Below are 26,200 nucleotides of genomic sequence, written 5' to 3' on the forward strand. Positions count from 1 at the left end.
TGTGGCAAGGGCAAATCCTTTTAAACTGTTATAATTCAGAATTTCTTAAGTGGGGTATATGACAAGAGCCTTTGATGCACATGGAATTGGTATTTTTTTTAATTTCATTTTTATTCTAGGACATTGTAAAGTACTCATATATCATATATCAAGTATAAACCAGTTTGTTCCGCGTATCAACTCATTATGTTATTGTGTATAATACTCTGATAAGACGTGCTGATGTGTTCTTGTAAACAAGTTAAATGTTCTATAGTAGAGCAATATGATGCACATACTTTTACTAAAAAGTTACGAGTTTACCTCCCAAGTATATCTGTTTTTGGACCATATGCATAATAAGCCCGATGAAAGTTGTATCTTTAATATCCTTATGACGCTTTGAATTTATGAATGCATCTAATCATATCGTAGGTTGTTCTAATCACAAGTCATTATAGTCTCATCATAAAGTGCATTTATATGAATTTAATACATTGACAATTGATGACCCAGTAAAATTAATAGTATTAACAAATTAAAAATATAGTAACCTCATGGTCATAAGACAGTTTAATAACGCAATTTTATTTATGACAATTCAGCTATTCCCTACTGTGCTGGAATTGGTTGGGACCTACTTGAATCAAAATGTTATAAAATAATCCGATTGCAAAGTTCCGGTGTGTCATACCAGGAAGGAAGAAGTTTGTGTGCAATTGAAAATTCAAAAGCAACTCCAATTATGCCAAAGACAGAACAAGAAAATGCTCTGGCTGAACAGTTTGAAAACACGTGAGTGCATAATAAATATCTATTAAAAAGAACACCAGTGAAGCCGTTTTATGCTTACAGAACCATCTTTTTAGGACGTCAGTAAAATATGAGCATGCATGTTAATATCGGGTCAACTGGCTCATCGGAACCCAATGCGTTTCGAAAAAGGAATGGTTACATCTAAGTTTAGAAAGTTCACAGTAGAAATTTGTAGTAATAGTAACGTGTTTGAAAGGTCTTAGTTTGAAGTTCTTCAGGAAAAACATGATTAGGTTAGAAGCAATCTTTCTCGTTTAGGTAGTAACTTTAATGACTAGTTCAGTGGAACAACTAGCATAGGTTTGAATGGTTGGGTTTCGCGGGTAGGAACCCTTTTTTTCTATTAATGTATTTGAATAGGGGCATGTGGTTGGAATACCCCTTTATCCTTAGTTGGAAACTCTTTTTTCCCATCCGTTTAAATATAAAAACAAGTTGGTCAACTAATATACAATCATGGCCCGCTGAGGAGGTGACTATCCAACATAATCAACCCGAGTAAGGGTTATTCCACGAGGGCTTTAGCCTGAGGGTAATAACGATTACTCGGGTTGACCATGTTGGATATTCACCGACTCAATGGGCCATAATTGTTTTATTGTACCTAACGAACATATAACAATTAAAAGTAAAATACTGTAACAAATTTTCAAAACACTTACTTTAAAAAAAATAGTTTGTGTCTGTTTCGCATATGAACAACAAAGGTAGATTCTTTTTGCAAAATATAGATGGCTCGGAAAATGGCCGTTTACAAAAGATATCGTCAACACTAGTTGGATTTCCAAGTTTTCTATGGCCTTTTGTCTTCGTTAACATTGACGTTGCCATACTTGGTTTTGTTCATCTGAAGTTGAGTGACGTCATACTTTAAAGGGACTCAATTTCTGATCATTGAGTACGACAAGGATTATTCACCGGTGAATAATAGGGTTGTTCGATTGATGCTTCAATTTGTCGGGGTTATTCACCGGGGAATAATAGGGTTGTTCAATGGGGGCTTCAATTTATTAGGTTTATAAATCGCTCTTACCATGTTTTAGATAAAAAAAAAACATCGAAACTAATCTATGATACGTGATTCCGTATAAGCCAATCAATAATTACCATATTATGGAAGGTGTAATAATGTTATTTGTCATTTAGATCCACCAGCAAACTCGACAAACAAATTGTCGATTGAAAAGTAGTCTTTGTTTTATATATTGTTGGAATTGTTGCAAGTCCCAACAACTTTATATCATAGTAATGATTTCTTTTATTATAGAAACATAAATTTGTTTTTACCTCAAGAACTCTGACAGTGTTCATCTGTATTATACATGAACTCAAATTATACAATGTAATAACAGATTTTAAAAAAAAGTTTAATTGACTCAAGTATCGAACTTCAAGATATTTTAAAAATATCAGTTAACGGAATAATGAAATCCTGTACTAGTGAATGATTGCATTTGCTTGATCTTTAGGCTAAATATAATTTTAAGCTTTAAAATAAGGAAAATATAATAATGCTAATGCAACATTTTATTTAAATTTAAGAGTTGGTTATTTTTGGCTCGGCCTAACAGACTTCGATGAAGATAATATCTGGAATTGGGAAGACGGAACATTAGCAAATTTTACTGATTGGATAAATGGTAACTATTTCCCCCTCCCCCTGAATCAATGTCATTTTTGTATATATATAATAATGCAGGATACCATCAATGCATTAGCAATACAATCGCACAAGAAAGACAACAAAAACCATGATTTCGATGAACACACAGCCTTAACATTCGCTCATCTGAGGCTCAGTTAGCATAAATCTTATTACCTCGGTAACCGTATGTTGAGTAGTTCACAAATATTATACATATAAATAAAAGGAAATGTAAAGTATAAGTCAATAAGATAGCTATCCAATGACATCAAATAAAATTCAGAATAGAAATGGGAATGTGTCAAAGAGACAACACACCGATTTAAGATTAGAAAACAGCTGGAGGCCACCAATGGATCTTCAATACGATGAGAAACTCCTGAATCGGAACAGGCGCAAATGATTGTTTTTGAGTTTTTTTTTAGATGCCAACCCTCCCCTATAACTCTAGCCAATGTAGTAAAACAAACACACAACAATACACACAGTAAACCTCAGTTAAAAAGATGTCCAAGTCGGATGTCAGAATAGGTAACAAAAGAAACTAAACTAAATTACAATGATACATGAATTAAAAAAGGACTACTAGTGGTTAGTGAGATGCCAGCTCCACTAAGGTCAACAGACAGTAATCACATCCAAACAGGGGTCTGTTTACTTTATAAAGAACTAAAATATTGAGTATTGAAAGTTAAGAAAGAAAAAAAAAACAAATATCTGCCATCAACATAAAATATTCTTCCCAAAAAACAACATTAAGATGTGCCATATATTCTGTAAATATGGCACTTAAAACGTTTCTTCCTGGGAGACACATGAACATTGAACATGTGTTTGGGTAAAAGTAAATGTTTGTAGACATCGCAAATCGATCCTTTTAAATCGGGCAAAATGCTATACAGAGCTGAATTTTTATGTTCGTTTACATTCGAATTAAAATAACATTTTTTTATATATTTTATTTTAACTAGATTCACAGTTGAATTAGTCCCATGAAGCAGTGACATTCTCTTTCCAACGAGATACCAAAAAAAAAAGGCTTAACCTGATTGAAACAAAACAACACAAAATTAATTGTATATTTGTCACGTGATCGTTAGTGAAAGATAAACATATTAAAGAAATAAAAGAGAACATAAAAGAGAAAAAATTCATGAAACAATATGTAATACATACAAAAAGTTCGTTTTTGTGTATTTTCCAATTATTCTTAATACGGACAGTAATTGTTATCATACTATTAGCAGGATAACATGTATTTGTTTCCATGTCATTTACTATTCTGCACATGTAGGTAATCCGGATGTATTAACAGAGCATTGTGTAGCCCTTGCCTTGGCTGGTTGGCATGATAACCCGTGTTCGGTTTTACGAGGAGTTGTATGTCAACAAGAGCTTTTATTAGGTAAAGTAACATTTTATTTCTTAAAACATGATTTTGTATAAAAACCATGTCAAGGAAAAATCATCTTAATTAGACAAAAAGCCGAAAAGTCATCGTTATGCCAATGTTTAGTCTTAAAAATATATATAATTGACTATACTATATAGTGATCTTTAAATACAGGCAACAGTAGTATACCGCTATTCAAAACTCATAAATTCATGGACAAACACAAAATCGGGGTAACAAACTAAAACCGAGGGAAACGCATTAAATATAAGAGTAGAACAACGACATTACACTAAAATGTAACACACACAGAAACGGACCGAGCATCAGACAAAATCCAACGAGAATAACAAATATAACACTTTAAACCACTTTGGTTTTAGCCAGTTATTTTATACATCATTTTCACTAATTACGACCATATTGAATTCTGAGGTAGACCCAAAGTGCAAGGGTTGGTAGTACATAATAGGGTTAATCTCTGTGAAGTTCTAGGCATTCAGATGTTGAATGCCATACAACCCTATAATTTGACCAATGAAAAATAATAGTGTATATCAGCTTTTCAGTCTAGGATTTAACTTGTTTCTTTCAAATCATTTTATACATAATTTGTTTTGAATATCCGTACACGCAATTGTTAATAAAACATTGCAATTGTCACGTTATAATTTAGGTTGATTGCACTGAATTAAGCAAAATCACGGAAACATTAATATTGAATATTGAATCTTAAATCAAAAACACATTTCAATATCAATATACTATTTTTTTCTAATTAATACTGCATTATCTTGATGTTCTTTTTAAAAGTTTGAACATAATGAAAATGCGTACCACTTTGTTATATATACAATCGGTATTGATAAAAGATTACACCATGATTAAATGTACATAGCAATTTACAATACTGTTAAAAACATTACAATTGAAAAAGTAAAAAAGATTAGCAGTGATCAATCACCATTTGTATTATAGGTAAACTTATGATGCAAATATTACCTGAACAAGACCGACAATGTATAGTCTAAATGTCATTTCACAGCAACAACAAAAGTATACTGTCGTATTAACATGTTCACTACAAGTTTTTTAGTTAAATGAATACTGATATGGAGAACAGGCTAATTTGAAACGCAAGACACGCGTTTCGTTTACAAAAGACTCTCATCAATGACACTCAGATCAAATTAGTTATAAGCACAAGAACAAAGTTGAAGACCATATACAAATGTGTGCCAAAACGGCTAAGTTTGTCCTGGGACAAGAAAATCCTTAGTATTTCGTAAAATTCATACTTTTGAAAATTGGAAATTTATATAAATGACCATATCATTGATATTCATGTCAACACCAAAGTGCTATTGTGAAACTCACAGGAAAAAAAACGACACCAGCAGTACCATCGACCCAGTGGTGTGTATATATATGAAAGGTTCGTCATTCATGTATGATATTGAAGATTTTTTTTATCAAAAAATATCTAATAAAACTTAGATATGTGGGAATCTAGTCAAAAGATATAAAAAGATGTTGCATGCGTGCTAATGAGACAACTCTCAATCAAAGTCACAATTTGTATAAGTAAACTAGTACGTATTTTATTGTTTTCTGTATTATTAGACTTTTATTTCAGTGAAGAATAGACCAAGTTGTCTTTAATCGATATATTAACAAAACATTTTTCTTACACAATCTTATTGAATGATAATACCTTCACTTTTATTTTTCCTTTTTAAGATAAATACTTTACTTTAGAACAGGCAGTTGATGGTTACAATGTCATCCAAACGACAACTGTATATTCTGTTCTTTTTTGTGGAAATAGATGCTTTAGTAATTCTCTGTGCACTGGGTTCAGATTTAATTCTTCTGACCACACTTGTGACATGCTGACCGTTTCTAATTCAGCGGTTATTTATGAAGATATATACATCTAAAGTTAAATTCTTGAGTTTATAACAAAAACTACATGTATATATGATAAATAAATATGTATGGGTTATTTCGGTTATTTGGATTTTTTCGGTCATAAAATTTACAGTCACGAGTATGTAAATAGTGTAACTTGTATGGCGATATACATCACTTAATGTTGTCATTGGAGATAAATTTACATATGCTACAAGTACTTAGATTCTCTGTTTAACGCATCACAATTTCATTTCGGGAAACAACATTCATATAACCTGATTTTATACATGTATTTTCTGAGAGCAAATTGTTGATTGAATCTTAAAATCAAAATGTTTTTTTTTATCGATTTAGAATTTTTCAAAACTCAACGTTTGTAATGAGTACAACATTATAGATCTAAATGTTGTACTTTGTTGTTTACAGCTGTTTACAAACCAAGCCTCTTTTGTGGAATTATATTATATTTATAGAAAATTAATTTTGTTTACGGTTCCCAGTTCGGATCTCTATGTTTCATCTCATAGAGATATAACTTGGGAATGTTACCAATAAATATACATATGCATATTGGCGATATTGAAACATGTAGTAGTCTTAAAGTCAAGGTAGAGGTTGTTAAGAAATTAAGTGTTAGTTTAAACTCTTAGAAGTTTGGGTCATATGGACATAAAAAATATGCCGCACACCCATAACAAACAGTAGTGCAGATTCACTTTCCATTCTATATTTTTTCAAAACATCATAGTAATAGTGGTACAGTTTAAGCCGTAAACGGAGTTCCTATGGACAACTGCATTGTCAATATTTACAGAAATTTAATCGTTAACTCTTTCGGTTTTATGCATCCGTGGCTTTCAAGCGTTCCTGTTGAAAGGAAATCCAGAAAAGCTGTTCGGACGCATTTTTTTTATAACGTGTAATCTTTTTTTTTTTACCAACTATGCAAGTATCATCTATCTTTATTTAAAATAGCAATAGTTACAATCACCTGCTATGCTTTTTAAATAGAACATGGGATTAAATGTGATTTATTTGTTATTCACGATGAAAATCGGTGAAATGAATTAAAAAGATTAAAAAAACATCAGTCTCTCATAAAGCTGCGAAAGGTATACATTTATTTGAACTATGTTCGTACAAATAAATGAATAAAACGTTGTTGATTTGCTTTATCTATATTGTCGCAGACCTCTTTTATACATTTTTGTTGGAAATCAGTAGATGGGTCCGAACAAACGTAGGGCTTGTTTACTTTTCAAGAAATGTATCATCAAAGCTGGAATCAAAATGCTAGCTAGATAAATGATTGAATGACTTGCTCGCTTTGTAAATTGACATATGAAAACCATATAAAAAAGCAGAGTTAAAATTGTTTACATTGTATTTGGATTTTATCGGACATTATCAAATAACAAAATTTACCTATATACAAGTTTATCTCCACCTACTTGTACTGTTTGAAGATGACAATCTTTATTACATTGATTGGGGAAACATTAGTACACACAAAGCTAGGAAGCTGATCCAACCTTAAACTTCCTAGCATAAGGATTTACAGTTAATTGTGTGTTATTTGCTTATACATGTTATAGAAAGGACATTCAAATGACAGGAAAGTACGCAATTATATGTCAATGTTATATTTTATCATTGAGAAAACCGTTAACCGTAAAACAAGCTCAAATAGACAATGGCAAGAAAAATAAAAAAATATAATTCCAACGAAAAAAACTAACGATATTATTTATGATAATTTAATTTTACGATTTACCAATATGACAGATATGACATTAACCAACAACAATCACTGAGTTACTAGCTATTGTATAGGAAGATGTGGTGTGAGTGCCTATGAGACAACTATCCATCCAAATAACAATTTATAAAAGTAAACCATTATAGGTTAATATACGGCCTTCAACACGGAGACTTGGCTCACACCGAACATAAACCTAAAAAGGGTTCCAGAATTACTAGATTAAGTGTAAAACAATTTAAACGGGAAAACCAACGGTCTAATACTGACTTGCGACACAATAATAATGTAACAATATTTTACATGTTTAAATGCACACAACTTTTCCCAAATAATAAACTATAAATCAGTAGCAAAGGACTTAATTCAAAAAGAAGGACGAACGATACCGGAGGGACAGTCTAACTCATAGATTGAAAATAAATTTTTAACGCCATGACTAAAAATAAAAAGACAAACAGACACATTATAGCAGAGAAGACAAAGCATATAAAGCCAAGGACTAAGCAACACGAACCCAACCAATAACTAGGGGGATTATCTCAGGTGACCCGGAAGGGTAAGCAGATCCTGTTCCACATGTGGCACCCGTCGTGTTGCTTATTTTATTAAAAATCCGGTAAATAGTTTTATTTGGTAGGTCACAATCGTGAAAAGGGAAGGATATTGTAGTTACGACATAAGGAACATGTCCGATATCATCTGTGAAACAGTAAGGTCAAAACGGTCAACCAACTCGTGATGGCGTCCATAAAATCTTAGAAGGGGTGATTTCAACTTCATTATCAGGAACTCTTGGTTTAACAGCTTACTTGTGAGCAGCAATCCTCTATCAAGGAAATCATGATAGAAATATAAGCCCGGGAATATCGTATCAATTAAGATATATATATATATACCTCGTCTAAACATTAACCCAACAATGTTAGATCTGTAAATTTGCTTTCGCAAATTTTTGGTTCTTCACTCGCCGGGATTCGAACCCATTTCTACTGTGATATCGTGACACCAAATCGCCTGCACTGCAGTCGTCCCGCTAGACCACACGATCACCTGGGCTCTAAAATAGAGCTTTCGCTGGCCATGTGTTACCTTTCCACGTTTTTAATCTAGCGGCGTACTACAGTACATGATATATAAGGCATGAAGATGTTATTGTTACAGATATATATATAAACGTCGTATGCAGGCGCTGCTGCAGAAATGTTGGTAGATAGAAATGGAAACTTCACAATTGGGAAGCTGAAATCATCTGTTTTGTCGAAAAGTTTTGTTTTCAACCAACCGTCATTGTCAATTTCTAGGTGTTAGTCAAGATATAAGGCAGACTCAACTGTATTTGTAGTATCCTTTTTTTCTAGTTCGATTGGATAGATTCGTTCAACATAGTCACCAAGTTTTGTATTACTGAGTGAGTAATGATGAATAAGTATGTAGCACAGAAAACGTCTAAGATAAGAACAAAAGACACAAAGCGTCGATATAAGAATACTTGAAGTTTCTGAAAGCTAGTTTAAAGACAATATATTGAAACAAAAGTAAAATCACAAAAATACTGAACTTACAGGAAAATCAATTCGGAAAGTCCTTCATCACATGATAAATCAAATAACAAAACACATCAAAAACGAATGGACAATAATTGTCATATTCTTGACTTGGTTCATGCATTTTCAAATGTAAAAAATGGTGGATTAAACCTGGTTTATAGCGCTAACCCTCTCACATTGACAGTCTCATCAAATTCCGTTATATTTACAATGATTCGTTAACTTAACAGACACAATAAATAGAATAGTCAAAATATGGGTATAGCAGTCGTCATCGTGTAACAATTTTAAAAGGAACAATTTAACAAAACACAAAAACATCTATCTACAAACACATTCATTGATTTGCGTGTCTGACGTCAGAGAATTTTATACGTCACATATATTTGTCGTGCAATGTACATACAAACAATTTTAAAATTTTAAAAGTAAACTAGTGGATTAAATGAATTAGTATCTCCCACACTTATATTTGTAAATATCAATTAATAGACATTCGACAGATTTATTGTAGATATGTTATAAACAGTATTGAAAACGTATAAATATGTGCAAGTTATAAAACTATAATTAGTTTCGACAAAGAACATTCAGGGTATGTTGCATAAATTTAATATTTCATCGGACCGACTACGGACTCCTAAGAGAGTTTGCACAATAGTTCTGTAACATGCCGAGTTCTTGACCTCAGTTTTTGATGTCATTACATAAATAATGGATTTTCTTATGATAATAGTTTGAGTGTCCAGCTATCACGTGGCTTAATTGACTATTTATCATTTTTATCTTTTCTTTCAATAAGTTCATATTGTTTTCTTTTTCGATGTACCCATCATTTTTTAAACCTTGCTTTCTTTGTTACTGCCACGATATTTCCATCAACTACAAAATATTTAAATCACAGCTTTATAAACAGGATCTAATTATTGTCATTTGATTACAAGCAATTTATGAAACACTCTCCGAAATGATATTGTTTTGTCTTTATCAGCTCTATAGTGTTTGCTACAAGAGTTTCGTGTTAATTTAATTTTCGCCGCATGCATCACTGAAGAGGCCTGTCTGGTCGAATTGTGCGCTTTATCTATCAAAGTGTTATGTTATTACAAAGTTTTCTACAAATTTAGCTAGGGTTCAAGCGAGAAATGAGCGTTGTTACAATGTGAATTATTCTTTAGAGGGAACAGAATATTGTCTATTCAATGTGCATCTGAAAAGAGTTCATCAGATGATAACAAGACCTTATTGATAAATGTTCCATATCAACTTCACAAATCATACATAATTTTATGGTCTTTAGATTGAGATTTATTGTTCAGTCTTTTTCGAAAATATCCATCTGTCTTGGCTTTGTACTTATATATCCAGTCATTGTGTTGTTGTACTATGATGATTTTAAGTAATCCTGACTTTCGTTTCTGATAGTGTATACTGTTTATATGCCTTTTATTTATCTTTGTTTACATATTTGCTTGTTTATATAGTGATTAAGATTTTTACAATGTTGACTGCTGTACCCTTCTTTCTTTTGGAATTTCTACCATTCATGGCTGTTTGTTTTGTTCATACATCGTTTTCAATATAATGGAATTGTATGCGACCGTCATAACAGTGAGAGATTACCCTTGTTATAAAATGAAGTTTAATCCACCTTTTATACATAAAATATGCTTGTACAAACTTAGGATTATGACAGTTATCCATTTGTTTGGTGTGTTTGAGATTTTGATTTTGCCATTTGCTTAGAAACTATCTGTTTAGAAATGTTCTCGAAGTGCTTTTCATTTTACTTTTTCCAATGAAAGATTTTGAGAACCCAGATAACAATTTAAAAAGAAGGACTTCACAATGTAAAAGTTAAACAGAAATATGTCATTTCACTGAATACACATTTAAAACCGAGTAGGTAAAAAGATTCATTTTCAGTTACTATAACTTCAAAGATTTGGTTCGTATATTACTTTGTGTTCAACGCCAACGTAAGAGAACTTGCTGCTTTATTATGATGGTCATTATTCATTTATCAAAAAAGGTACATGGATTGAAACACATATTATTTTAAATTAACCCTATCTATAATTAAATGTTTACTGTACATATAAATTGATTGTAAGGAACAAGAACACAATAACAATAAATAACAGTTGAAACACTACCATTAGGTATGTATTGTGTTTCTTCTAAGATAACTGAGTTATGATAAAGAATAGGTTCGTTATGTTACTGATTTCTCCTAAGTGTTTGAATGAGAACACTAATGAAATGATTACTAACAATTCTATGTTTCCAGACAAGATAGTTGCAACCTCAGACCTAAAATATATCATATGTTTAAAGTATTGTCTCATACCAGATTCTGGACATTCATTTATATGCTGACATATATCCATATATACAACTGTTTCTTTTCTTTTCGTAACAAGCGGTACTCTAGATTATTCAACCCATCATTTTTCCACACGTCATACGAATATTTTAAAAACTTCGTCCTGCAATAAAATCAGAAATAATATCAATAACATAACTAAATAATTCAATTTTGGATGACGCTAAAATTAAAAAGACTCATCATGAGGCTGATGAAACCCTGAAATCAGTCAGTAACATCTCAAAATACTGTTTGGTAAAGTTATCACAAACAATGAGTCATATTGTAAGTTTTATTCATGATTACAAATTACTTATTTCACTATGTTTGATATTATATTCTAATCAATTGAATAAAAAATAATCATGTTTATACTTTGTTCAACCTATTTTTTTTATATTTTTTTTGGTTATATTAACATACATTATTGAAAGGTTAAATCAAACAAGCAATCACCTTGCTTGCCACTTACAGCGCCCACAATGAGCAGAACCATTAAAATATAACTTTCCATAGTATCATTTATTGACCAAAATATGAAACTTGACATTTTGTAGGTACCTATCGATACTCCTTTCAGCAGGCTTGTGGCTAACACTACCACACATACCAAAATCTTCAAACGGCCGAATCAATTCATATTCGTTGAATTTTATCCTAAAATGATAATGCATATTAAAATACATATATAAGCAAGCAATGAATGTGGTTGTTAAATTTGATGTATGCTTTATTGTGCTATTTTTTAAAAATATGTTTTTGTTTTTGTTCTGATTAAGATTATGTCACGGTAATGACTACTGTAACCCTATTTTGAGCAATTTTGGCTCTTTTGTTTAGGCACTGTTTGTTTGTTTATTTGTTTATTTGTTTAAATATATTTATTTATACATGTTTATAGTGGATTGGGAAGCACATTTTTGGAACTTATATTAATCCCTTTCCACTTTGCTGGTGAAAGTGCTGCCTTGTAGCGGAATTAGCCTGCTCTTTTTCGATATCTACAAGGGTGTCTTTAAAGTGCAAGATATATGGCTCTCTCTTAACACGGGTCAGCCATTTCTCGTCCCTTCTGACAGACTTTCATCGTTTTCTCAAGACCACACTCGCATATGGTGTCAAGGGAGAGCCGAAATTTAATTCCCTGAAAGGTTCATTCCGGAACAGTTATCGAACTTGGTACTGAATATTCTGGAGTTTGATGCAACTGTCATACAAATAGTGTAAACATACTTTATTGTTCAAAATGACACATAGATTAGACATAAATGTTACAATTTAGTAACGTCATGTAGCGAATCCATGGACTTTAATCGAGTGCATCTTTTCCCGGTACAAACAAAACACATTTACAAGTGAAAGGTTTAGCGCTATTAAACCAGGTTAAATCCACTATTTTCTATATTCGAAAATATCTGTACAAAGTCAGAAATATGACAGTTATTGTCTCTCCAGGAAAATATTATTTCAGCTGTATTTGCCAAACTTTTAAGAGATTTTGTGTCCTCAATGCTCTTCAACTTCGCATTTTGTTTGGCCTTTTTGACTTTTGTTTTATTCGAACGTCACTAATGAGTCTTTTGTAGACGAAGAGCGAGTCTTGCGCTTATATAAAATTTCAATCCTGGTATCTATGATGAGTTTATTCTATAGAGAATACAAATAGTTTTATACGAAGGACAATCTTTACCTTCTATATAAATCATCATCCTCTCCTCCCCATCCGAAGAACTGATTAGAAAATCCGTTTATTTCCTCGAACTGTTGCCTTGAAAATGTAATTATTCCACCTGCTATCTTTTCATATGGTAGACTGAAACGATTCACCAATTACAATGCATTTCCTTAATTACATAACAATAAATACTTCTACACTCGAGATAATATAATTTTCAGAACTTAACACCATTCACTTTAATGACGTAACAATCGAACAAATAGATTATTGCTTTTTGCCTTTCTATTTTGGCTGTTGTCTGTCATATTTGTTATTACTTTATTGTCTTCTCCTTTGAAATGTTTCATATTTAGTCGGGGTTCTCAAGGCTTATTATACGGTATGGGATTTATGCATAAGGTACGCTATAGAAGGTTTATTCATAGTTCTTTAGTCTCCAGTGAATATATTTGGCTCGCTGGAAATCTTACCATATCCTCTTGTTTTCTATATATAGAATATTGATTAGGAAACATATCTAAGACAATAACACATACAAAACTTACCGATATCCAAATTGCTCAACCTTAACTGACATATGAATTGGGTTGTCAGAACATATGTAGAAGTTTCTGTCATCCTCGGGTAACACATCAACGTCGTGAATTACTATACAGTCGAATTCCATGTCAGACATGGCCTCTTTGAATCCGACATTTGACATCATACCTCTGTTGAATGGCATACCGGATTTCTAAAATATTCTTATATATATAAATAGATACTCATGTAGGACTAATAACACGTTTCACCTATTATTTGGAATCATAAATTATAGATTTTATAAAAAAACCCAACAGCACTAAATTTAAATGCAAATTAATTTGATAAGATAATCTATGACAGTATCAGAAATGTTCTAGCTTAAGCTGTTATGTTGTATATGTGCCGCCAAGGATGGACACAAGAAGGTGCATGAATTAATTAAGCCATTTGTATTAAATCAACCAACGAAACCAGCAAAACTAATCGAACAATCGTAAATCATTCTGTGATTCCTATGTCATTTGTAAGAGTTTATTTCAAAAGAAGAAAACGTGTCAAAAGCAGAGTAAGACACATTTTAACGATGATAATGGTAACGTCAAAATTCAGACAAAGTTGAACCGAGATAACGTTACATTATGGTAAATTCTTTAGTTATAACAGGTTAACGTCTAAATGTAAAGCAAAATATTGTCCTATGAAATATTGTACCACAAAACAATATTTCATAACTATGTATCATGCAATATTGTGCTCGTCTATGGAAAAATGTCCAGCGAAGGACAAATTTGCACAGTAAATTGTGTCTGTATATAGACAATATTTCACAGATGAATACTATGGAATTTTGTCTTGTTGAAAAGAGGTTATATTTTGTGTGAATTAAGACAATATTTCATAGATAAATATTACGAAATTGTGTCCTGTTAAAGGAACGTTATATTTCGTGAGTATTGAGACAATATTTCCCAGACAGATTGTCATGGAATTTTGTCTCATTAACGGGAGGTTATTAACATATATTCATGCATATAGGATTTTTTTCGGTGACATGTGTCTGTGTATATATTTACAAAATAAGCGATTGTCAGTATATTACTTATATTTGTACAGTATAATGTAATAAAATGAAATCTACGTTATACAATTCTTTGATCTATAATAAACCATTTGTAATGTTTCTATGCAAATTTGAAACTCACTATTATGAATAATATAAATTCTCTACTATACAAAACAACTTCAGTTATAAATAAAGAGGTGACAAATTTCATGGACAAGGACACTATTTCATAATGAAATATTGTCTAAGACAGACAATATTTCATGGAGGACAACATTTTATGTCACATTAACACGCAATTCAGTTTTTTATTAGTTGCGATTGAACTAGTTTCAATCTCTGTGAGTACTCTCATATCTGTATAGTTCTTTGTGTGTTTTTGTTTGTAGGATGCATAAGTCACCGTCCACGTCAATTCTGTGTTTTTGTTACATGCATTATTATTTGTATCAATCTGATGACTTAAATATTTTTTAACTGATTATTATGGATTGTTCTATTATTGTACCTACACTGTTACTTCAATGTCACATGCGAGGGGAGGAGAGGGGTGAGCGCTCACTAACATGTTTAACCCTGTCACATTCTTTGTTTGCCTGTCCCAAGTAAGGACCCTGTAATTTAGATGGTAAAGTTTTAAAGCAATTATTGAAATCAGATCAAGAGCTTTTTATGAGAAAATTCGCGTCATGTCTTGAAACCATCATATAATTTGGTTCTCACTATCGAACTTCTATATGACAAAAAAACTCGTACATGTTCCACTTGTTGAAAGCACAATTTCGCCCTTCCCAACTTTTTCGTCTGCATGACATTTTGACAATGTTGGATGCCAGTACAGGAAAACGCAATACTTATCGTCTCTGGACCCCTGAAGTCAATCTTGGGATTTGCCTTGGTTTCTGCAAAGTTGTTGAGTGGACAGTTGTTTGCTTGACTTTTTTGGTTATGCTGATGTCTGCTTTTTTGAGAACTGTTTTTTGTTCATTTCTACTATTGTTTCCTCTTTATCGTTTTTAAATCATCGATAATGATAACATGTAAATGAACTATTTGTTGATATTAAGTTAGTTCATTTTATTTTATCTTATGTTTACAGCTTATTTCCCCAAAATCTATTTTGTTAATAAGAATCTTACCTGCTCGACTACATATATTACAAACTCTAGTTGTTGTCGCTTTATTTTAGGTAGTATGTTATTCAAAAATACTTTGAGTTGTTTCTGTCTGTTTCGGTATGGTATAACGATAGCTACTTTTTGTACAGCTGTACAGTTTGGTGGTCTATAATGTCCATCGTCCATAAAGGAATGAATAATGTTTAAAATTGTGTTGTTCAGAACAGATCTGTTTAGTGGTATATGTCCATCTAAAATGATTAAAGAAACAATGAACATTATGAGGAATAGAATGTTTATGACATTATCTGTAAATGTTGTATAGTAATATCTCGTATACCATTATTAACAGAAATTCCGTTCTCTCTAAAATCTTTTAAAATTGCAACAAAATAAAAACCCAATACATGTATTTGATTTCTGACATCTATTTTATTTCATCAGCGTCGACAGGAATAAACAAGTCCTTCATATCACATTTACTGAGATATGTTCTGCGGAAACTGCTGCCCTATTTAATGATATTAGATATGTTCTGCGGAATCTGCTGCACTATTTATTGATATGAAATTAAAACATGTTAAACGTGAAGATATATCATCGTATATGTTTTCACTTGAATAGCAGTATTTGTTTACAAAATGTTGGCTGAAAAACTAAGAATATAGATTATCTTAGCCGTATTTGGCCCAACCTTTTTGAAATTTTGGATCCTCAATCCTCTTCAACTTTTTATTTGGCTTTATAGATATTTTGATATGAGCGTCACTGATGAGTCTTATGTAGATGAAACGCGCGTCCGGTGTACTAAATTAGAATCCTGGTACCTTATATAACTATTTAGCTGTTCAGATTTGCACATTACATGTATTTGTTGTTCACCAACTGATCGATTTGACACAAGACTCTGTAGAATCTAGAGACCGGTCGATGATTGCTTCATCGGGGAAAATATATTGATATCTGGAGATTGTCCGCTTATCGATATATCTGGAGAGAATGTATTGATCTGGAAACTGTCCGCTGATCAATATATAGTGGGAGGATGTATTGATCTGGAGACCATCCAATGAACGATATATCGGAAGAGAATGAATTGATCTGGAAACCGTCCGATGATCAATATATAGTGGGAGGATTATTGACCTGGAAACCGTCCGATTATCGATATATCGTGGGATAGTATGCAACCATCCGCAGATCGTCCACTGCTCAATACATCAGAAACAATGCAGTGATCTAAAGACCACTATTTGATCCTCATTGTTATCACTGCGAATATATTTGTATTATTCTTGAACTAGTTAAACATTGTTGTTTGTTTTTAGATAAATAGTTATCAAATGTACCAGTATTATAGTTTAGTACGCTAGACGCGCGTTTTTCTTCATAAGACTCAACTGTGGTGCACATATCTGTATTCTTTGTATACAGTAAAACAACACAAAGCACAAAATACACACAAAATACACACAAACGCACAATGGCAAAAAGGCATGATAAAAGATAATGAAATGCAAAATGACCGAGTGATTATTATACCGTATAGCAGGCTAGTTTCGCAGCTGTTCAATTTTGCGATTTTCATTGAATAAGGTATACGAAATATTTTGGCGAATTGAGAACTTTTGTTAATACTTTTGTATGTGCACTTTTATTTGGCTGAATTTATATTGGCGATTTTGCTCTATCCGCGAAAATAATCGAAAATTTACACCCCGCGAAAATAACCCGCTATACGGTATTTACGTACTTACAGAGATCATTTGGTGGAAATGAGCACACATCACTAATCCTGGTTTTCAAAACATGGTAAAGTGTGTAAACTGAACGAGGTTTGTCATAGCTCGTAAAAGATAAATTCAAGTTATTCAAAATGAATGAAATATTTTTGTTATTCCACCAATGTATTTTTTGAGAGAACATTGTTTTGTCAATTATGAAAAATACCACACCAGTCATAAAGAGTAGAGTCAAGCATCGACGACGGCTAAGAGATATCCAGCAAGATGTATTGCCTAGTGCCTGAAATGTATCATAAAAAGACATGCCATAATCATTTCCCGTTTGATCATAAAATAAACACGAAACAATTAGAAAACCAGCGCACTAGCTTAAAAGATTTTAAAATCCAAAACACAACAGTCGTTCCTAAGAAAAAAAGAAAAATAATATAAGTGTTGGTTTAATAATTGGAGCTAAACATCGTTTAAATACATTTTTTTTCAAATCTGATTCATCGATACAAATACACAAGTTATCGTCCGTTTATAATAGAATAAATATATAAAGTCTATAAGCTGATAAGTATAGATTATTACATGGCATTTTTCATAGCAAACCCTTTATCGGCCCAAGGTTGTGATTTCAGCCCAAGAGCCACATGCTCTAAGGCTGATATCATGAACGAGGGCCGATAAAGGGTCTGATATGAAAAATGACATGTAATTATCTTTTTATCATATACTTCAGCAGAAGATATACAGACAAGAACTATTAAAATTTAATTTTGTTTTTCTTTGCATTTTCAGAAAATATTTACAAACAACCAAAACAAATTCATTACTTTAATTGTTTTATTGATAAAAAAAAAGCATTTTATTTGTTTTTTTATGTTCTTCAATAATATTGTCACCTCATTTATGTCTTTCAAAACAAGTTTAACTTAATTCATTTTTGCTCCTCAACTATATTGGGAAAAGTCTTATCACTCAGTGCCGTTTTCCGCGTTCTGTTGTTTCAATCAAATTTCCGGAAATGCACGAAGTTGCATGTGATAAACGTCACGGAAATTAACGGAAAGGCATGTGATAACATTCCGGAAGCAGTCAATAAAGGTACCTTTATCGGCCCGCTATGGAAATTCTTAAGAATCTAGTCAATAAACCTAGTAATCCTTTCATAGCCTTTTGATATTTTTAAATGTTATTGAACTGTAAAATTTTAGTGATATTTTATACAAGTATATGATAATGAGGTTTATGATATGCTCAATGTTTATAGAAACTAACCTTTTAGCTAATCCTCACAAATTCGACTCCACTCAGCATTAAAATAAGGAATACAAGTTTTTATTATTTGAAAAATTAAAAACTGAAAAGGTTAAAGTTTACATTAATAAATAATTAATAATGCTTTTTTAATAAATGTAGTTTTAGGAATGACTCTTGTGATTATCTTTTTTATTCATGTAGGGTTTTGGGGAAATCAAACGTGAGGAAATGAATTGAATAATGAAGATATAATGTTTCAGTGCTAACCAATAGGCAGTACTTGACAGTATGTCTATGGTTTATAAATACAAGCGGTAATATTTTTAGGAAATTTGACACTAACAAACATCCAAGAACGAACTAATGCAAACATATTACCTACATTAGTACAAATATATTAATTAAAGATTTTTATATATACAACTTTACATCTGTTGAGTCAATGACAGATAGATTTTGCCTAAACCAATGTTACGCATGATAATTATGATTTGTGAATTTATCCAAAGGATAGTCGTCCCATACTGATAAATTCATACTCGTTCTTATAAACTTGATTTCCGTTTATATTTAAACCATACGATTTTCACTGTAGCACAGAAGTGAAAGGAAAGAAAGATACAAAAAAACAATTCTTTAAAATATTTTTTCGTCGATTTGGTAAATCTAAAAGGGTTGAATTATGTTATGCGTGTCCACCCCATTGCTTATCATAATTTGTATGTACTTGTTTGGGTTTTCTAAAATATTTTTTAAGTCTGAAACCTGGAATTTTGTTTTTGTCATATAGTAAGCAGTTTTCCTTTAGTTAATTTGATGCTCATGACAGACGTTTGATGATGATGTTAAATAGTTTCAGACCATTTTAAACTCATAAAGTCATCATCATCATCTGTATACTGCTGACACTTTTCTTCGGTTGTAATACATATATATTGACACGCATACCACATCTTCTTATATCTATATATATATTTAAAATATTGAGACAAAATACATTACCTTTATAACTGTCATAGACATGCTAGCTGTGCACTCTGAAAAGACAATATGATGATTACATTTACATAATTTCCAAGACAAATTGAGATTTAAAGAACGAAACATGCTTTATTAAACTCAATGACAAGCAAATTTAAGCGATTGTGTCTCACGGCCTCCTTACTGCACACAAATAAGCTACTTGTAAGTGTACTGAAGAGGTTAAATAAATAAATGAATTTTAATTAATATAGTAATACCATACCAGATATGCAGAAGTTTAAAATATATCATTCAGTGGTTGAATATAAAACTAGCAGACGCGGTTTGACTGCAATGAGAAAAACATACAACATATATTTTATATTTGGTTAGGGTGTTGGTTGTGGTAAGACTTTACTTGATTTAGTGTAGTGAGAGGTGGGATGAAACTTTAGGTGTATGAAGATGATATTATGTTATTATGACTAATGTCCTACCGCTAGTGTTTCTAAAATTGTTGGCTATAAGGTTACCTTTAAATAAAAACAAAACGATAGCTTTCCAACAGAACAAATGTGTTTATATTGTTCCCGGAGAAATTATCACATTAATCAATAGTAATAAACAACGTCGGAAATAAACTTTTGCATCTTTGAAGTGACTGTTGAACAACCCTTATTTAAACTCGTAATCTCTTCAATACACTTAAAAGTAACATGTGTAATAGGATAAACATAACATGGTCATTCAGTAATCTGAATGGAGTGTTTATACTTAAATCATAAACCTCGCTGGCTAAATTTGTAAATGGTCTATAAATTTTTTATACATGGTCATTCATATATGGACAAGTGCAACTTAAAATATGTATACATTATACTGCAAGCTTTGAAGAATATTGAATAAAAACTTCCCTATCATTACAGTTGTAACTTAAACAATATAGGAGTATTAGAATGGATCAGATCTTACAGTTAGATAAATATTAATACTACTTAAAGACATTGACTTTTATAAGCATAAATCCAATTCAACAAACAAAAATTAAAAGGTGAGAAAGCAGAGAACAATTTTCTTACAAGATATTAAGATGATAACACAATATTGACTGCTGTACCCCTATTTTTGACATTTTTACTCTTTGAGTATGTTTGTTTTGTTCATGCATCGTTGACAATGTAATGGAATTTGATACGACTGTCATACAAGTGAGAGGTTTAGCTAGCTATAAAACCAGGTTCAATTCACCATGTTCTACATTCGAAAATGCCTGTACCAAGTCAGGAATATGACAGTTGTTATCCATTCGTTTGATGTGTTTGGACTTTTGATTTTGCCTTTTGATTTTGGATTTTCCCTTTTGAATTTTCCTCGGAGTTCAGTATTTTTGTGTTTCTACCTTTTAACATATCATTAATATACAATAACAAAACTACTAAAAAATACTTAATGTTAGGACAACAAATTCAGAAAATATATACATTGCTTACTATAAAAACATGTTCAGGTCAATCCAAGTTTTCAGTAATTAAAATTTGTACACATATGTCACATCTAAATTAAGATGTATAAAAACGAAACATATAGACTGATTGACGTTAAAAAAAGAAACAAAGAAATATAAAAATGTTAAAAGTCTTAAGAAAGATAAGTCTCCAAAAGGAATTATATCTGCATATGGAAGCTAAGGGTATGTTATTTATTAGTTTGAAAAACAATTATAAGACACAATCATATAACTTGATTTGTTAAAAGAGTTAGACCAATACAAATTCTACATTTGAAAATGCATGTACCTTTTGTGATTTTACTTTTGAAATGCAATTGTCAAATACTAGATAGATAACAGACCATAAATTAAGAATTGCATTTTTTTTTATGAACTGTTTAGTTTTTAATTGAATCAATATCAATTATTTGTCCAAACATAGTACTTTATTCAATCTGTGTTACCCCTTTTCTTTACCAAAATTCTACCACCAAAATTAAAGACGTTTGAAATAACGAAACATAACTGTTTTACAGTAATCAAATAATATTTGCTAATAATTACCGTATTAAAATATCAGATAATAAACTCATCATAGATACCATGATTAAATTATGTAGTTACGCCAGACGCGCGTTTCGTCTACAAAAGAATCATCAGACTTGATTCGAGCGTCAGTGTCAGTGACGCTCGAATAAAAAAAAGTTAAAAAGGCAAAACAAAAGTACGAAGCTGAAGACCGTTTAGTTCCTAGAAGTTTTGACAAATTCGGCTAAAGTAAAATATTTCTGAGGTACAAAAGCCTTAGTATTTCAAAAATTCAAATGATTTGTTTACAGTTGATTTATAATTATAACCATATGCATGATATTTCATGTCAGCACGACAAAAGTACCAAGACTTGACAGAAAGCACTATCGGACTTACGAATTTAGATTTCAATCCACCATTTTCTATACAAGAAATGCATGAACCAAGTCGGGAATATAATATTGTCCGTTCGTTTATTGTGTTTTATCTTTTCATTTTTTCATTTGATTAAGGACTTTCCGTTTTGAATTTCCCTCGGATTTCAGAATTTTTGTGATTTATACTTTTTAGAAGTATACATATTATCATAGAAGCACTTCAAACAAGGCCAATAACCAAATTATTCAATAGAGTATACTTCAAGTAAAAGATTGCCATCAATACATGACAACATAAAACCTAAAATGTTCAAGATTTACAAAAAATCATAGTATAGGTATCTGTAATTCTAAAATTACGAGATCCAATTTGTCAGCCGTCATCACGTGAAAACGACGAATCAAAGAATTCAACTTTATGTACAACTTATATAGCACAAAGGTGTAGATTAAAAATAACACCACTCCAGGCCCTTTTGTTTTACACGTAATTGATATTGCCAATAATTAAGAAGTTCCGGGTCGAGTCCGATACCGATACCAATAGTATAATCACCTGTTCCTTTTACCTTATCTGTACGTTCCGCATCTGACAGGGGCACCAACAAACAGTGTATGCAGGATTAATATGCTATATACACGGGTCATAATCACAGGGTTGACACTACTAAATTGTCAAATTGTTACCTTTTGTAGTATTTTAATCAGTAAGACTTTCTAAGATAACAATACGAATAGTACTTAATTTATAACTAATATAGGACAATGCTGTTGATTAAAAAATACTCCATTCCAGGACCTTTTGTTTTCCAAATAATTAGCATTTATCTTGACCAATAATTGATAAGATTCAGTTCGACGGGTTCAAACAGAAAGATTTGAAAGCAGAGAAAACTGTGTATCTTATAATCGGCATGATTTTATCAGATGTGACAATACTAATACTAAAGTAAGGCTTGCGCATAGTTATATACTTTAATTCAGTCACGGACCCGCGATGTCACGGGTGTGTTCTAGTATCATATATTTAGATATATGTATATAACAAACTGAGCTTTGAGTGTACTATAAATGTAAATATGATGGCCTTTGTATGTATGTCGCAATTATTGTTAAACTGAAGAACACTCTTTGTTTATCAATGTTTCAAAATTCCCAAACATCATTGAAGGAACTGCTACCTCCAGGCAAAGCTGTGATGCTTAATTCAATGTTAAAAATATCATTATTAGATTCAATTGTGACCTCGACAAGACACAAATATATTTCTAAAATCCCATTTTGTTTAAGGACATTTTTTTTTTACATTTTCAAGAAAGTTTGGAATGACATGAAATTCAACAAAAGTGATTATAAAACCGAGACCAAACGTATTTTTTAACCTTTTTGAACGAATTTATTAATAATTCCACTTAATGTAACTTAAAACACTGTTTTGTACTGGACGACATTAACCGTTTGAATGGTTTTACACTAGTAAGTTTATGGCTCTTTATAGCTTGTTGTTCGGTGTGAGCCAGGGCTCCGTGTTGAAGGCCGTATATTGACCTATAACGGTTTCCTTTTTTTAAATTGTTATTTGGATGGAGAGATTTCTCATTGGCACTGACACCACATCTTCCTATATCTATGTGTATCTCAAATACTGTTATATCTTATGCATGTGCATATAAGTTTTCGCATTTGTATTAAGAGAGGCAAACGATACCAAAGAGACATAACTCATAATTAGAAGATAAACTGAAAATACCATGGCTAAAAGAGATAAACATATAAATAACGATGTATTATATGGGTATCATTTGTAAAATAAAAATCATACTTTCAAATTGTTTACTGTATACACTTTTATTTTCAAATCATTTTCATTCTAAAATCATATGCATGATGCGTACATTATATATAGTTAGAATTATAGTAGACTACTATAATTCTAACTATATATACTAGAAATAGTATTTTACTCACTATCCACGTACGGTTTATCTTCATCAGACCATTTATAAATATCTTTTACAATGAATATGAATAATTTTCGCAATAATCCTTCCGAAGTAATGCATACATGTAAGTTTTAGGTGTACGTGTTGATTTGTTATCAACGGCTGACAGTAAAAAAAGCCGGAATAAAACACTTCAACAAGATCAAGTTTGAACTTTGAAAAAGAAGGAAATGATTGAAATGAAAGTATTGATATAAGTAAGTAAGTTAGTACATTATTTATTATAGTGACATATGTAAATATATATGTTCTGATTTCAATCATGTGATATATGATAAATATGAATACATCCGGCCCAATGGACATATACGTCACCTCAAATAATTTTAAAACATTTATTGTGTTCTTGAAAATAAAAACGTATTCATGAAATATATATATATATATATATATGTTGTTTGTGCTGTTTTTAGATCCTTCTACAACGAAATTTGTTTGACATGCACACGTATAAAAATTGCGGTATTTATCCAACGCAATCATAGGTTTGAACGTAGTTTTCAATTTAGACTCGTATATATATATATATATATATATATATATATATAGTGTCACCTTTCAAATAATTGAGGTAAACCAAAATTGGGACTCAGAAATGAGAAAAAAGAGAGAAAGGTTCTGGATGCATCAGCTACGTACTCTTGAACCTGATGGACTTAATGAGAGGGATGAAAAACAGTTCTACCCGAAAGCAAAGGAATAACTCATCAATTTAATTTCTATTTAACTAAAACAACTATTTGTTTTAATTTTTGAAAAAATTGTTTATGTACAATAAACGGCAAAAAAATGTTTTATACAGATCATTATCCATATGTTAAACTTTTGTGTAGCTCAAGCTACAAAGATATGTTTTGTCATGCATCCGATTTCACCTTGATAGATGCACACGCCCGATGAAGCTAATTTGTTTAGCGAAATATTGCGTGAATAATATATAAAATATAACACCTAATTTTATAACACTCATTAGTGTGTTAAAGTTACATTCTTAGACACTTATATATATATATATATATATACCGTTTCGATCCCTAACATCACTGAAGAGACATTTATTGTCGAAATCCGGATATGGTGTACTAAAGAAATATTGACACCGAATGTTTGTGGCACAACATCCTGTCCACAAGTTAACAATTTTTTTTTTCTGTGACGTATTAAATTTATAATAAGATCCATTTTGTTACAACCTGTGATCAATTTTATTTGGCAATCGCCAATGGCAGTCAGCAGGGTTAAAGAACATCAGTTGTTCGACCTGTTAGTCAAATGCGTTTTGTTTAAATATACTTTTTCACTCTTTTGGTCTTTTGGAAAATGTTGTTTGTGCTGTTTTTAGACCCTTCTACAACGAAATTTGTTTGACATGCACACGTATAAAAATTGCGGTTTTTATCCAACGCAGTCATAGGTTTGAACGTAGTTTTCAATTTAGACTCGTTTATATTTTTTGTTTGGGCATGTATCATATTTTCCCTCCGGTTTATATGATCCGTTCATCCTATATATTGACTCTTAAAATTCAAGAGTTAATCTAAAAATGAGGGTACTTTCTCTAAAAATGAGGGTGCTTTTTATATGGCCTTCCAAATACCGTTTCGATCCCTAACATCACTGAAGAGACATTTATTGTCGAAATCCGGATATGGTGTACTAAAGAAATATTGACACCGAATGTTTGTGGCACAACATCCTGTCCACAAGTTAACAATTTTTTTTTTCTGTGACGTATTAAATTTATAATAAGATCCATTTTGTTACAACCTGTGATCAATTTTATTTGGCAATCGCCAATGGCAGTCAGCAGGGTTAAAGAACATCAGTTGTTCGACCTGTTAGTCAAATGCGTTTTGTTTAAATATACTTTTTCACTCTTTTGGTCTTTTGGAAAATGTTGTTTGTGCTGTTTTTAGACCCTTCTACAACGAAATTTGTTTGACATGCACACGTATAAAAATTGCGGTTTTTATCCAACGCAGTCATAGGTTTGAACGTAGTTTTCAATTTAGACTCGTATATATATATATATATAT

At 31.4% G+C, this 26,200-nt stretch overlaps 1 protein-coding gene across 1 annotated transcript; it reads right to left on the reverse strand.

The window, feature by feature from the left end:
• Window positions 1-8,878: 8,878 nt before the first annotated feature.
• LOC134696260 (beta-1,4-galactosyltransferase 6-like) lies at window positions 8,879-24,227 on the reverse strand. Its single transcript, XM_063557957.1, has 9 exons — window positions 24,130-24,227; window positions 19,804-19,838; window positions 17,566-17,833; window positions 15,830-16,059; window positions 13,648-13,835; window positions 13,115-13,237; window positions 11,986-12,081; window positions 11,407-11,545; window positions 8,879-9,938 (listed from the first exon to the last, which is right to left on the reverse strand). The coding sequence occupies exons 2-8, from the start codon at window positions 19,822-19,824 to the stop codon at window positions 11,425-11,427; spliced, it is 1,047 nt and encodes a 348-aa protein (XP_063414027.1). The 5' UTR covers window positions 19,825-19,838; window positions 24,130-24,227; the 3' UTR covers window positions 8,879-9,938; window positions 11,407-11,424.
• Window positions 24,228-26,200: the final 1,973 nt, after the last annotated feature.

This window comes from Mytilus trossulus, chromosome 14 (assembly GCF_036588685.1).
Source record: "Mytilus trossulus isolate FHL-02 chromosome 14, PNRI_Mtr1.1.1.hap1, whole genome shotgun sequence".
NCBI classification, from domain to species: Eukaryota; Metazoa; Mollusca; class Bivalvia; order Mytilida; family Mytilidae; genus Mytilus; species Mytilus trossulus.

Excerpts from the sequence above, each read along its gene's own strand:
- LOC134696260 (XM_063557957.1), bottom strand. The coding sequence starts at position 19,824 with ATGTCTATGACAGTTATAAAG. Across the intron at positions 13,836-15,829 it reads TAATATATGTAGTCGAGCAG|AAATCCGGTATGCCATTCAA; the intron begins GTAAGATTCTTA and ends AGAATATTTTAG. Across the intron at positions 13,238-13,647 it reads GTTGAGCAATTTGGATATCG|TCTACCATATGAAAAGATAG; the intron begins GTAAGTTTTGTA and ends GAATCGTTTCAG.